Source organism: Eupeodes corollae, chromosome 3, assembly GCF_945859685.1.
Source record: "Eupeodes corollae chromosome 3, idEupCoro1.1, whole genome shotgun sequence".
In the NCBI taxonomy this organism is placed as follows: domain Eukaryota; kingdom Metazoa; phylum Arthropoda; class Insecta; order Diptera; family Syrphidae; genus Eupeodes; species Eupeodes corollae.
In genome coordinates this window covers 110,384,632-110,397,577 of record NC_079149.1, presented here as the reverse complement: position 1 = coordinate 110,397,577, position 12,946 = coordinate 110,384,632, and the positions used below count along the sequence as shown (strand labels likewise).

General features: G+C 30.2%; 1 protein-coding gene across 5 annotated transcripts in view; it reads right to left on the bottom strand.

Moving 5' to 3' along the window:
* Positions 1–12,946, bottom strand: part of LOC129952579 (protein split ends) — a 206,651-nt gene that overhangs the window by 65,548 nt on the left and 128,157 nt on the right. The window contains exon 4 of one of the 5 annotated variants that reach the window (XM_056065234.1): positions 6,093–6,151. The exons of the other annotated variants lie outside the window; for them this stretch is intronic. Coding sequence (XP_055921209.1) covers positions 6,093–6,097 — 5 coding nt within the window. The 5' untranslated portion in view covers positions 6,098–6,151. The remainder of the gene's footprint in view (positions 1–6,092; positions 6,152–12,946) is intronic. 5 annotated transcript variants of the gene reach the window in all.

Sequence of the window (12,946 nt, the reverse complement as noted above, 5' to 3'; positions counted from 1 at the left end):
ATGTTTTTATGGTTTTAAATTTAAAAAAGAATAGAATAAAATAATTGATGCTTTTAGAAATTGGAATTATTTATTAAAATACGAACTTCCTATGCGAAACAAACAAGATGGCGCTGATGAGAACTGAACACATTTGACAGTTGTTATGTAATATTGTTAACGTTACGTCTATGACAGATACTGAAGGAAGAATGATAAAGGTTTTGTTTAAAAGTTTTTCTGTCAATGTTTGTGTTTGTATTCTTTAGGGGGTTTGGACCAAAAGGAATTCCAAAAAAAAAAATACAACCTGCAACTTCGGTCCTCAAAAAGCCTTTGTATGTTTTGAAATTTGAAAACAAAATGTACGAAAAACCTAATAAGAGGGTTGTTTTTTAATTCAAAAAATAGTCTTATTTATTTTTAATTTAATTAAAACCCCATTCCCATTTGTCTTTTATAAATATGGAACTCTTTTATAAGTATTTAAAAAAAAATCTCACCCTCATTTAATTTCGAATCTCGGTTACATGAAAACTCTGCATAAAAATGAAATAAAAACCGAACGAAAACAACAATGAAAACGTAAAGTTACATCTCAGGCAGCATCAGCCTCCTGAGACAACATGACATTAATTAATAAATTTTATCATTCGAGAAACCATAAACCCATCATCATTATCCACAATTTTTCCATTAAGGATATAAATATGGAATGATGGACAACTGACGTCAACGTTTACAAAAACAAAAAAAAATAATAAGAACGATTTCGAATAAATAAATATCTGGTATACGTACACTTTACGTATACGTATACGTAGTAGATGTATACATTTTACACCATTATACACATTTTGGAGTAAACAGAATTTATTCTTGCATTTAATTGACATATTTCATATAAAAAGAAAGAAGGAACTTGAAAAAAAAAAAAAAAAAAAAAACAAATAAATAAAAGGACGATTAAGGGAATCCTAAAGAAGGATGAAGGACCAAATCAAAGTAGGTATATATCAAAAAATACGACTATAAATAATATATAATGTACGATTGAACGTATATAAGGATATACGGATAAATAAAAGCCTCAGCCTGTATTTTCCTTCATTATTTGGAGAAAGTAATGGAATTTAGCTCATCAGTGTCATTTTGTTGGAATTCTTTTATCCTCTGGCATATCCTACAGAGAATATGGGATTAACAGTGTGACATTAAAGTCAGAAAAAAGGGAAATCATATTTAATTGAAATAATAGACAACCTACACAGAGAATAGAATAGTCACATTTACTTTTTCAAGCATCATTATCTGCAAATAAAAAATAATAAAAAAGACAGGTCCTATGAGGCTGCCTAGTGGAACTCCACATAATTAATGTTTTCTGCTGAATGAATGCTGTTCAGAAAATTGGTGGGATTTTTGGAACTTTTAAATCAAGTTACATAATAACTGTACATTTCTTGAATTAAAATTATAAATAAAGGGTGTTTTTTCAGACGTCTGGTTGTCATGGAGAAACAAAATTATTTAATTTACTAGCTAAGAATTCAGCTTTATTATAAAGATAAGAGTTTGCTATTATGTTAGGCCCAAATTGTCGAACAACTTTTAGGCTCATCCGCGTCGACAAGCAATTTCACATAGCCCTACAGAGATATAGTCTAAGGGTGTTAAAACGCAAGACGACGACGGGATAGAATTCGAGAACAAAAAGTTTCCTTTAATAAATTGATTGTTTCGTTAGCTAAATGGTATTAAGAGCCATCTTGTTGAAACCAAACTTCGTCCACATTACATTTATATATAGAATTAACACGAGAAAGATAATGAATAAAATATTAAGCACAAACATTTCGATTTGGAAAGCTTTGTACTTTAAAAAGACGTTTTAGGTGGAGTTCCACAAGGCAGGCAAATAGGACCTCTTCTTTTTTGTTTTTTTTTTCTCTGGTGATGTATCTAAGATAATGACTTCTAAGAAAGATGGGACTTTGTTAAATTTAAAGATTTGTAAGAATCTTATCGACAGTAGATGTCAAACATCTTTTACCAAAATTTACCCCAACTTTAGGGCAGACATATCAGCACTACTTTCAGTAAGACTGTTTTTTGTTTGTTTTGTTTAAGGAGGAAATTTCAAATCTAAAATTAGATTTTACTTCATAAAACTTAATGATTTTCTTAATAATAAAGATTTAGCTAATTTTTAACCTTCCTACATACCTAAATAGTAGATACCTATCTTCTTCATCCTCTTTCTAAGGCAACCTAAAGAAATTACGAATTGTATAAAGGGTAATGAACATTTATTAAAATTTTGTACAATGAGTTTCGAGGAAAAGTTTGCAACGACTTAGGATTTATATTTAAGGTAGGTATAGTATCTATCTACTCGTCTAAGGATGGTTGAGAGAAAAGACTATTAAAAAGGATTTCTCCCCTCTATACCTACCTACCTAACTACCTTTCTACCTACTTTGCCTTATCCATTTTTCGTTTTAATCTTTTTATAGTGAAATTTGGCAGCAATCTACTTCCCAGCAACAAACGACGACGGACGTTGAGTCGTAGATACGTAACGTACAGCATACAAAAGATACGTAACGTATAAAAAGATTTAAAGAATACTCTCGAGCTCTATACTTTCTACATCCTTCTTCGTCCAATTTGATGTAGGTACGTACTTATGTACATATCCTTCTATGATGGTGGTGCCACCATGTGCCTCCAGCTCCAAACCTTTTTTCTTTTGGTTCTTCTTTTTTTCTATTGCTTCTTTAGCTCTTGCTGCAGATAAGTGTGTAATATAATCTAAGCATTCAAAACAGTTAATCAGCAAGAATACCCTCAAAAACAAAGAGAACGAAGAAGAAGAACCCAAAAAAAAATGAGATTGGATAAAACCAGAGACGGTAAAAGACTTTTAGCAAAAATAAAAAAAAAACGTTTATATTTTCTTATATGAGTATACGTACATATGTATTAGAAGATTGTATGTCTTCTTTATATGTATGTATAAAAATGTGTGTAGAATATAAAAACTGAATGGTTTTGGTTGAGAATATATCTGCAATAAATTGCCGACTAGATAAGAAAAATGGCGAACATGAAGCATAGAAGTGAAAATCTACATAATGTATATTCTTTGTTGTATTGCGTAGCGTCACGTCACGTCGGTCGCACAGAAGCGCATAGCACCATCATATACACAAGAGTCTGATCGCTGAGGCAGCAGCCCCTCATCAACCAAACTACATATATATATTGATAAGAACATTGTTCAACTTTCATCATGTGCTATCTGTCATCGTTTGGTGCCGCAATGGAACAAAGTCTGTGTTATACATTCATATATCACATATAAAATATATAAAAAACATAACAAAATATAAAATAAAACGACAACCAAAAAATTCCGAGACAGTAACGCATGAAAAGTTTGAAGAACTTAAGAAATGATGATGGTATAGTGAACGCTATAGTACTCGTATAATGACAGCTGTGGGTATAGTGTTGTTGGTGGTGGTGGTGATGGTGGTCTCCATTTTGCGGTCTTTGTCAAACGTCAGATATGGGGGTGTTCTGTTAACAGACAAGACTACTCTTTGTGCTTAGAGAAGGTACACTGTGAGAAATAAAAAAAAAAACGATACAAATTCAACGGGATCGTTTTGACAGCAAGTGTCACTTTTTGAAGTATCAAAAGAAGAAATGATATAAAATCAGGAATAATTTATATTTGATTTGTTTGCATTTTCTACATTTTGTAAATTGAATAAGAATCAAAAAAGAACTGAAGAAAGGGATGTGTTCGTAGACTATGATCTAATGTGTTGATCGTATTGTGCAACAGATGGCGCTGCATTTGGTGTTTCTCTAAACTTGCTTTACTTTGTAGGTTTTATTCTGAATTATAGTCTTCTTACATTTGATACGGAATATCTACAAAATTTTGTAGGACTATAAACAAAAATTGAAAACGCATATTTACAAAAAAAGATTATAAAAGTTGGCCCGCAGGCTCATTGGAAAAACACACAAGTAATTAAACTAACGAAATTTAATTTAAATAAATTGTAAAGAAATTCCATCAAAATATTAGAGTTCATATTGAGTTATAAAATGATGTCATACTGTTTTGTATGTTCGACACTACTCTTCGAACACATCCATCGAGCATAAAGGAGGTATCAAATGTATCAAAGAAATGAAAAATTCGAAAATTTATTTCGAAACCCGAATAAAATTTAAATCTCTATCCGCAACAGGATTTTACTTTATCGTTTATCTGCAGTGATTTTACTGCCTGCCTTAACAAATTTTACATTTAAAACATCTGTTCTACATATTTCTTTCATTCGAATTTCAATCATTTTTATTCTCAAATTCTGTAAATTGGGAAATTCGTGTAAGGGAACAAACCTAGAAAATTAACCGCAGAGTTACTAAACACGCCTGTTTCGTTTAATGTAGTAGATTATCAATCAAATTTGGCATTTATTTGATGCACATTTTAATTTAATTGGCAAGTAACGTTTATAATTTAAAGGGTTTTTGGATGAATAAGCCCTCTGAGTGATATTTTTGACGATTTAATTGTTGTAAATTTTAGGTTTGTAAGTTGACTTTTAAGGTTTTGCATATTTTTTAGAACAAGTGTCAAAAAACAACAATTCCTGAGTTAGATTAATGCATATTATAAGAAAACTGTGCAAAATATCCGCCCAATGATACGTTTCTATTTATTATAATTTACTCCTTTCATTATTTTATGTTTGACAGCAACTAATATTTACCTTGTCATAATGCGTCTTTGAATGGATTGAAAGTGTAAACACAGCCAAGGGGATTAAAACATTAACAATGATAGGATTGACAGAGAAAATTACACATGTCTGTCAAATTGACATTAGACGTCAAATAATTTTATTTATTTATGTGTCACAGCAAAAATGATTTTAAGAAAAAAATGCATTTCTGAGAAATAGGACTTTCTTTTTAAGTTACTCATTAAATTAGCAGAATTTTTTTCTCTCAATGTATATATGGCACATCATGTATTGTAGCAATTTGAGATATTTCCGGAACCATCATCTTGGGATTTAAGAAGACCGAGTGACGGATGAAAATGGGGAAGAATTATAAAGAATTGCAATTTGCGAGATAAGACCAGAGAAGCAAAATAAAACTTCAACCTCTATCGACCGGAAAAAAGTTTTATCCTCATCCTCATTCTTAATTCTCATACTCATCATCGTCATCACTACTGGTTTGGGGATTACTAACAAAGAAGAAAGACACACAAAAAACTACGTAGATTTTAAAAGAATATTTATGTACTTTTTGTTAGAATAAACTTTGATTTAAAGTCAGAAAAAAAATAGTAAAAAATACAAAAAAGATAAGACTTTTGGTTAATATAGTTTTGCAGTTTTTTGTTTTTTTGTTTAGTACAATTTTAACAAACATGAAAAAAAACATTGTCTCCAAAATTTGTGTAGAATTTTCAATTTATTGTTTGTTTAACAAAATGACATACAAAATTTTTACATTCGTTCTCCTCTGAGAATTATTAAATCGAAAAATAAAGCATACTTAACAGAAAAAAGTACTAGATCAAAAAAAAAAAATAATCTGAAAAATAAAAACATCTCAAATATTAGTCATATCTGTGTATAGTAAATTATAGTAGATAAGATAATAAAAAAATAAAATAAAGAAAAAATATAGTAGTATCCAAATATTTGTAGAATATGGTGGTAAGTGGTTTAAAAAAAATGGTATCTTACTTAAATAAATATTTGCGTTTTGATTTTTTCCCAATTTTTTTTTTGATAAGAGGCTGATAAGAACTTTTATTTTGTTGTTGTTTTCTTATTTCTAAATGGCAGTTTTGTAGTTATTATCGCGGGGTATTGTTAATAAATAGAGTAAAATAGTATATGACAATATACGTGTTTTTTTTAGAGATATAGTCAGTAGTAGTAGTATATAAAATATTTATAGGAAGGTATGAATGTTGCTTCTTTTTTTCTTGTCAAAAAGGCTTAATTAAGGTTTTTTGGTTTTTCTTTTTTGCAACTCACACTAATAAATATCATTCAACTTACATCATTATTTTTGGTTATGCACTATTACTACGCATTTGTAATCCAAAAAGCACACGTACCTGAAAAAGAGAAAAGGATAAAATTAGTTAACTATTTATTCTCAAACTAAATTTAAAGGAATTAATCTTCGCTTAGTCAAAGATAACTTCAAAAAAAAATTCTATTCATTTTAGGACTTCATTTAAAAAAAGCTTCGATAGGACAAGCTTCCATAAAAAAAATGAATGATCAATCAGTAAAAATTTTATTAGTTATTTTTTTTCGCAGACAATAGAATACTTTTTCGAAAAATTATATTTAACATAAAATATTCCTCTGATTATAAATTATTACGTTACGTACACTTTCCAATTACTTTTAAAGAGAATTAATGAATTTGACTTGCTAATTACAAGTTATTGATAAGTTCCAATTATTTGCAATTCAATTACATAATACAATTCAATTACATAATACAATTTAATTACATAAAAACAGTATTCAATTACAATTACATACACTTTTCAATTACATTTAATGATAATTGATGAATTTGAATTATTAATTACACGTAATTGAAAAATTCCAATTACTTGCAATTCAATTGCATAATGCTATTGAAACAAAAGTAATGAAAAAAAGCAATAACAATAAGTGCCTATCGCATAAGTAAAGTAACTGTTTTTTTTAGATACAACTATCTAATAAGTACCTATCGCTTAACTACCTACCCTGCTTAATTGCGTTTTATTTTGTAAACTTAAATTGAAATTTACTTGAAAAAAATTTGTTTTAAGTACACAATTGAAATCAGCAGAAAAGGACAAAATATTCTTTTCATCTAACGCTTCCTTGTGTTTCATGCTTTAAAATTCAAATACAAAAAAGTAATAATCGTAATCTACTACAATGGGGTAGACTAACTACGTAGCTGTCACTGTCAACATTTTAACTGTCAAAGTAATTTTGTTTTGTTGTTAAGTTTAAACTGTAAGATTGTTTTCATTTTCATTACAAATTGTATTCATAAGAATTGTGAAAAATGTCTGGAAAGGGTCGAAAACTGACTTCACTTTCAATTAAACAAAAACTACAAATCCTACGCCTGGTTGAAAGCAAAACAAAATCAAGAAATTAAATTGCTGAACAATTTAAATGCCATGTTTCTTCTATTATCGAGTGGCAAAAAATAAAGTAAAGTTGGAAGAAGCTGCACAAACAGACCAAAACTCTAAATGAAAAGAGTTCTAATGAAAAAGTAGAAAAAGCTCTTACTAAATGGTTTGATCAAATGCGATCTCAAAATGCAATGATCAGTGGAACTCAGGTTAAGAACAAGACTAAAGAGTTTGCTGTTAAATTAAATGAAAACTTTGAGCCAACAAGTGGCTGGCCTTGGCGCTGGAAGCGAAGAGAAAATATAAGATACAAGCAAATTGAAGGTTAGGTGACTGACGCAGATGTTTCAGGAGCTGAACTATACCGCCAAGAAGTTTTGCCAAGTCTAATTTCCCTGTACGTGCAATGTAACATCTTTAATGCTGACCAAAGTAGCCTTTGTTTCAAAGCCTTACCAAATGGTACTTTAACAAAAAAAAAAAGGGTAGCACCCCTACAAGTGGAAAAATTGATAAAAGGCGACTCACTCTTTTTTTTCTCTGCAATGCCGATGGAACATTCAAAAAAGTTCTTCCTTATTATTCCCAAAATAAAGAATGGATGACGTCTTCTTTGTGGACTTAATTGATTAAAGAATTTGATAATGAAATGGTAAGACAAAACAGCAAGGTTTTACTTTTTGTCGACAACGCAGCATGTCACAAGATTGACAACTTAGAGACTGAAAATGTTTAAATTGAGTTCTTACCAGCAAACACCACTTCGATCTTGCAGCCACTTGATCAAAGCATAATTCACTGCTTTAAGGCCTATTATCGTCAAATAATATTCCGAAAATGATTGCTGGCAATCGAGGACAATTTGACACTAAAACAATTTTCCAAATCAATCACAATTCTTAAACCCCTTATATACGTCTGGTGGATCGTGGAACGTGATGCGATATCAAATTGTTTTCGAAAGGTAAGTGTTACGCTTTAACTACAGGAGACAGCATTGAGTTTTCGAAGCATTCAATTCTACACGGTTTTTGATTCCCCATTGTACAATGCTGAGATTAGAATTTAATGAGCTTATCATACGCTGTCGTCGAAGTAAGACATCATTTATAAATAAAAGGAAGAGAGTCGGAGACAAAACGGAGCCCTGTGGGACACCAGCATGTATTTTATGAATTTCAGACTTGAAACCATCTAATACAACTTGCATTGAACGACACTCATTTTCGATAAGAGAGCTTGGTGCCAAACTCTATGAAATGCTTTTGAAATATCAAGTGGAATAATCTTACATTCTCCAAAACGATGTTAAGATTTGTTCCACTGTTTGGTGAGATGAACCATAAGATCACCAGTAGACCTATTGGTACGAAAGCCATACTGTCGGAAATTAAGAAGCTTCCGTTCTTCAAGATATTTCTTAAGCTGAAAATCAGCGTTTTCATGACCTTGTAAAGAAGGGGCGTAAGTGCAATTGGACGATAGTTTGAGGGGGAGGAGGATTCGCCTTTTTTAGGGACAGGCTGGACAAATGCAGTTTTCTAACCACTCGGGAAGAGACCTGTAAAATAGGACATATGGTACGTAGTGGTTTTGCAAGCTTTGAAGAACACCACTTCAGAACAATAGGGGAAATACTATCCGGGCCAGCGGATTTTTAAAGTTCCTGAAGAATTCATTGAGACCGTCCCAGTTGGCTTTCTCATATTACCAAACGGTTTTCATAGGTGTTTTTTCTTTAATTGGTGTTTTTTTTTGACATAATACATTTGCAGATACGATACAATGGTCTGATGCACCTAGAGGGGGTAATACACTGATTGTGTATTTACTAGGGTCAGAGGTAAGAAACAAGTCTAGGGTGTATAGAAAAATAAAAACCATTACCAATGTCGACTTTTAAATAAAAGCACAGTTTAAACATTTACTGAAAATCATATTAGTTTTAAAATAACATAAATATTAGCTCAAACAAAATACAAGAAGAAAGTAATATAATATATTAATCTTATAACATGGCAATAAATTTAAACAAATATATTTCCACCTCAAGAAAAAGACAACAAAGTCATTTTCGAAATTTTTGCTCTACACGCTTGTATTTCAGAATGATTTAGCTTTGACAGTTTTGTTTTGTTGTTCTAATTTTATTTCAGTCTTTTTTAATGAAATATATACTAACCGTGTATCTATAGAATGTTAAAAATAAAACTTATGACATATTTTTCTTATGAGTCAGGAAATTCGCACACATAGGAATTTATTTATTAATTCAACATAACAAATGTTTTAATAAAAGAAAAACATAATAAATTCCTTGTTGGGCATAAAATGTGCAAAAGTTTTCAAAATTTCCAAATAATCATGATAACACGATAGTATCCTCTCCAAAAGCATAAAAATATGGATTCGGACACTGGGGCGTATATGGAATGAAAAATTCAATATTTTTAAATGTTTCTCTAAATCGATAAGATTATGAAAATAGTAATTTTTTATTTTAGTATTTCATGGAGATTTATAGCTTATCTTAGTATTTTCATAATAATAATACATTCTATAGGATTAGAACAATTAAAATCGTATCTAAAACTTGTCTACACATAAATTCACATTGTCCTAAATAATTTTCACAAAAGCGATAAAACTGATAGCTTAGTCATGCGTTTTTTAAACAATTCTAAAAAAAAGAGAATATGTTGAATTTTTTTGCAATTAAATTATGGTTGGCTGCACAAACTGAAAATGCCTATATATTTTTTTTTGCCACAGACAGTCATGTCATCTCAAACTAAAAACTGAATATACCAACAATTTTTACATTATATAAGAGAAAATGCATTCAAAAAATTGTAAAAATTGAAAAATTCCATTCCATTCGGGGATTATAGTATTTAAGCAATTTAACCCTTTTTGTGTGTCGCCCAACCAAATCAATGTGAACATTTGAACGAACAACAAACGTTTTTGAAAAGAAAGACTAACACACGCACATACAGCACATGAATAACTTTACAATGTATGAACGTAAAATTATATTATATTATATAAGATTATGTATGATATCATTGAAAGTCAAAAAGGGTTTAAACGGATATTGTACATAAAACATTGGAGAAACATTTAAAGAAGTATGCTGGTTTGGCTTCACAAAAGAATTTTATGCTTTAAGAATTTTTGTTTTTTTTTATGGAAAAAAGTTCTCAGTTGGCTTTTTTATGAACATTCAAAATTTAAGTTCAAAACGATAGATATACACTGATTTTTTAAATGCATTCGACCGCGTTCAACATAGTGTTCTCTTTTATAAAACTAGTGTTTCGTTAATACGAAACTTTATAAAATGAATTTTAAAATCTTAAATATTGAATTTAACTTTAAATTAAAATACATTTATATCAGTTAAAAAATTGCACTATTGTGAACTGAATTGTATGAATTGTGAACTGTATTGGTATAAATTTCAAACTTCCCGCCCATCCGGCCATATTTTATTTAAAATTTAAAATTAAGAAGGAAAAGGAAAAGAAAATGAAATAAAAAAAAAACATTCCACACGATAGTTCCGCACAATCAACACGCATTTTCTTTAATCCGCATTTTGTCGCTTAAGTTTAAATTCTCTTTAATTTGTGAAGTTATTTAACAGCTCAAGTAAGAGCTAATTTACAAAATAGAGATATGTGGATTTCACTCTCAGCTCCTAATGTGGATAAAGAGCTATTTAGTAGGTAGAAAACAGGTGGAAAAAGTTGATAATGCCTTGTCTAAGGAAATTAGGAGTTTTTCGGGTGTTCCTCAAGGTAGTCACCTTGGACCAAAAAAAGATTGAAATAATTTAATTAAATAGCGTAATATCAATGGGCTATATTTTAACATTAATCGTAATTCTTCGTTTTTTCTTTATTAGGCCAGAAATATAAGTAGCAACGCTCGTAATTAGCTACAAGCTATTGATAAACATTTTTTTTAAATACACATATCGAAGTCTTGATTTTTAAATTCCACATAAGAAATAGTGTCTTGCTGATGGGATTTGAAGTTAATACAAAAAAAAAACGGGCTTGAAAACATTTGTGTTCAAAAAACATGATCTAATAACTGTTCATATCTTGAGTTTTTACAAAAGTAGAATCGTTTTTGAGGTTGTTTGGAGGCCAAATATTGTTTGAAATGGGGTCTAATTCAAAAGACGAAAGAACGTTATGACCTTAATACTGAATTGAAAAAAAAAAACATACCAAAGAAAGAGGGTTGACAATATGTTAAACAGATCTTATTGGAAAGAAGTAAGATAGAAAAAAGATAGCGTAAAAAAATGTTCAGTACGAAATTATGTTTTCTTTAACTGGGCTAAAAGACTATCACTGGTAACTTCTTTCTTGATCATTAACACTGATATTTAAAAAAAAAAAAAAAAAAGCAATCATTCAGGATCGAATAAAAAAACCAACTCGACGACACAATCCACGCAAGCAAGATTACGGCCAAGATCTTCCTGTGTGAACGACATTAACACCTTTCATTATAGATCAAAATCGATCACCACTTCAGCCGCTGTTCATCGATTTCAAGAATTTATTCAGTACAATATTAATAGAAAATGGCTCATTGTGCTTTGGAAAAGAGATATTCCGGATTTTTTGACTTCTATTATCAACGCAACTTATATGATGAATCCAAATCTCAAGTTTTGCATATAGGAACTTTATCGGAGAAATTTTAAATTAAAAGTGGAGTTACACAAGGCTGTATACTTTCACCAATACTGTTCCTTTTTTTTGATAAGTGACGTATTGCAAGTAGCTTCGTCGATGGAAATAAGGGAATTCAATGGACTCTGAAAGCTCGCCTCAAACATCGGGACAACGCGGACAATGTATGCTTGTTTACTACTCTCTCGAGAAAAACTCTTCATTAATTCAAGTCAATCTTTATTAGACAACTGATAGAATTGTTCAAATGTTCAAACTGGATGTGAACAGCCTGTTTGAATATGAAGAAACAACCTAATTATAGCTCAAAGAACAAGCTGACTAAGTGACTTGTGAAAGTCACCGAAACTGTCACAAGAAAGAAAGAAAGCACCCTTCAAGGGAAGTCTCAAGGAAGAAATAGATCTTAGGGCCTAAGTAATGTGGTCTTCATCATTGAAACAAATAATTGGAGTTTTTTTTGACAGATCGTTTGTAGCAATCATTGGAAATTTGTGTCATTGAAGAATTTTTTTTACAGAAATCTGTTATTGAAGAAAATTTCTTGATTGTAATCGAAGGGAATTCTTTTTTTACAGAAATGTGTCATTGAAAAAAAATTCCCTGATTGTAATCCAAGGGAATTTTTTTTGACAGAAATCTGTCATTAGAATTGTGTGAAATTGAAATATACGTCAGTATAGTCAATTTATATTTCATTTCAATTTTGAAGATAAGTTCAGAAATGAATTTCCGTCCGAAAAAAATAGAAAAAAACTTCCTTGAAGAAAATTCCCTGATTGTAATCGAAGGGAATTTTTTTACAGAAATCTACTTTTGAAGAAAATTCCCTGATTGTAATCCAAGTGATTTTTTTTGACAGAAATCTGTCATTGAAGAAGCTCCCTGATTGTAATCCAAGGGATTTTTTTTTACAGAAATCTGTCATTGGAATTGTGTGGAATTGAAACATACGTCAGTGAAGCGATTCATTTCACTTTTGAAGATAAGTTCAGAAATAAATTTAAGTTCGAAAAAATAGAAAAAAAAACCTTTTTAGCGG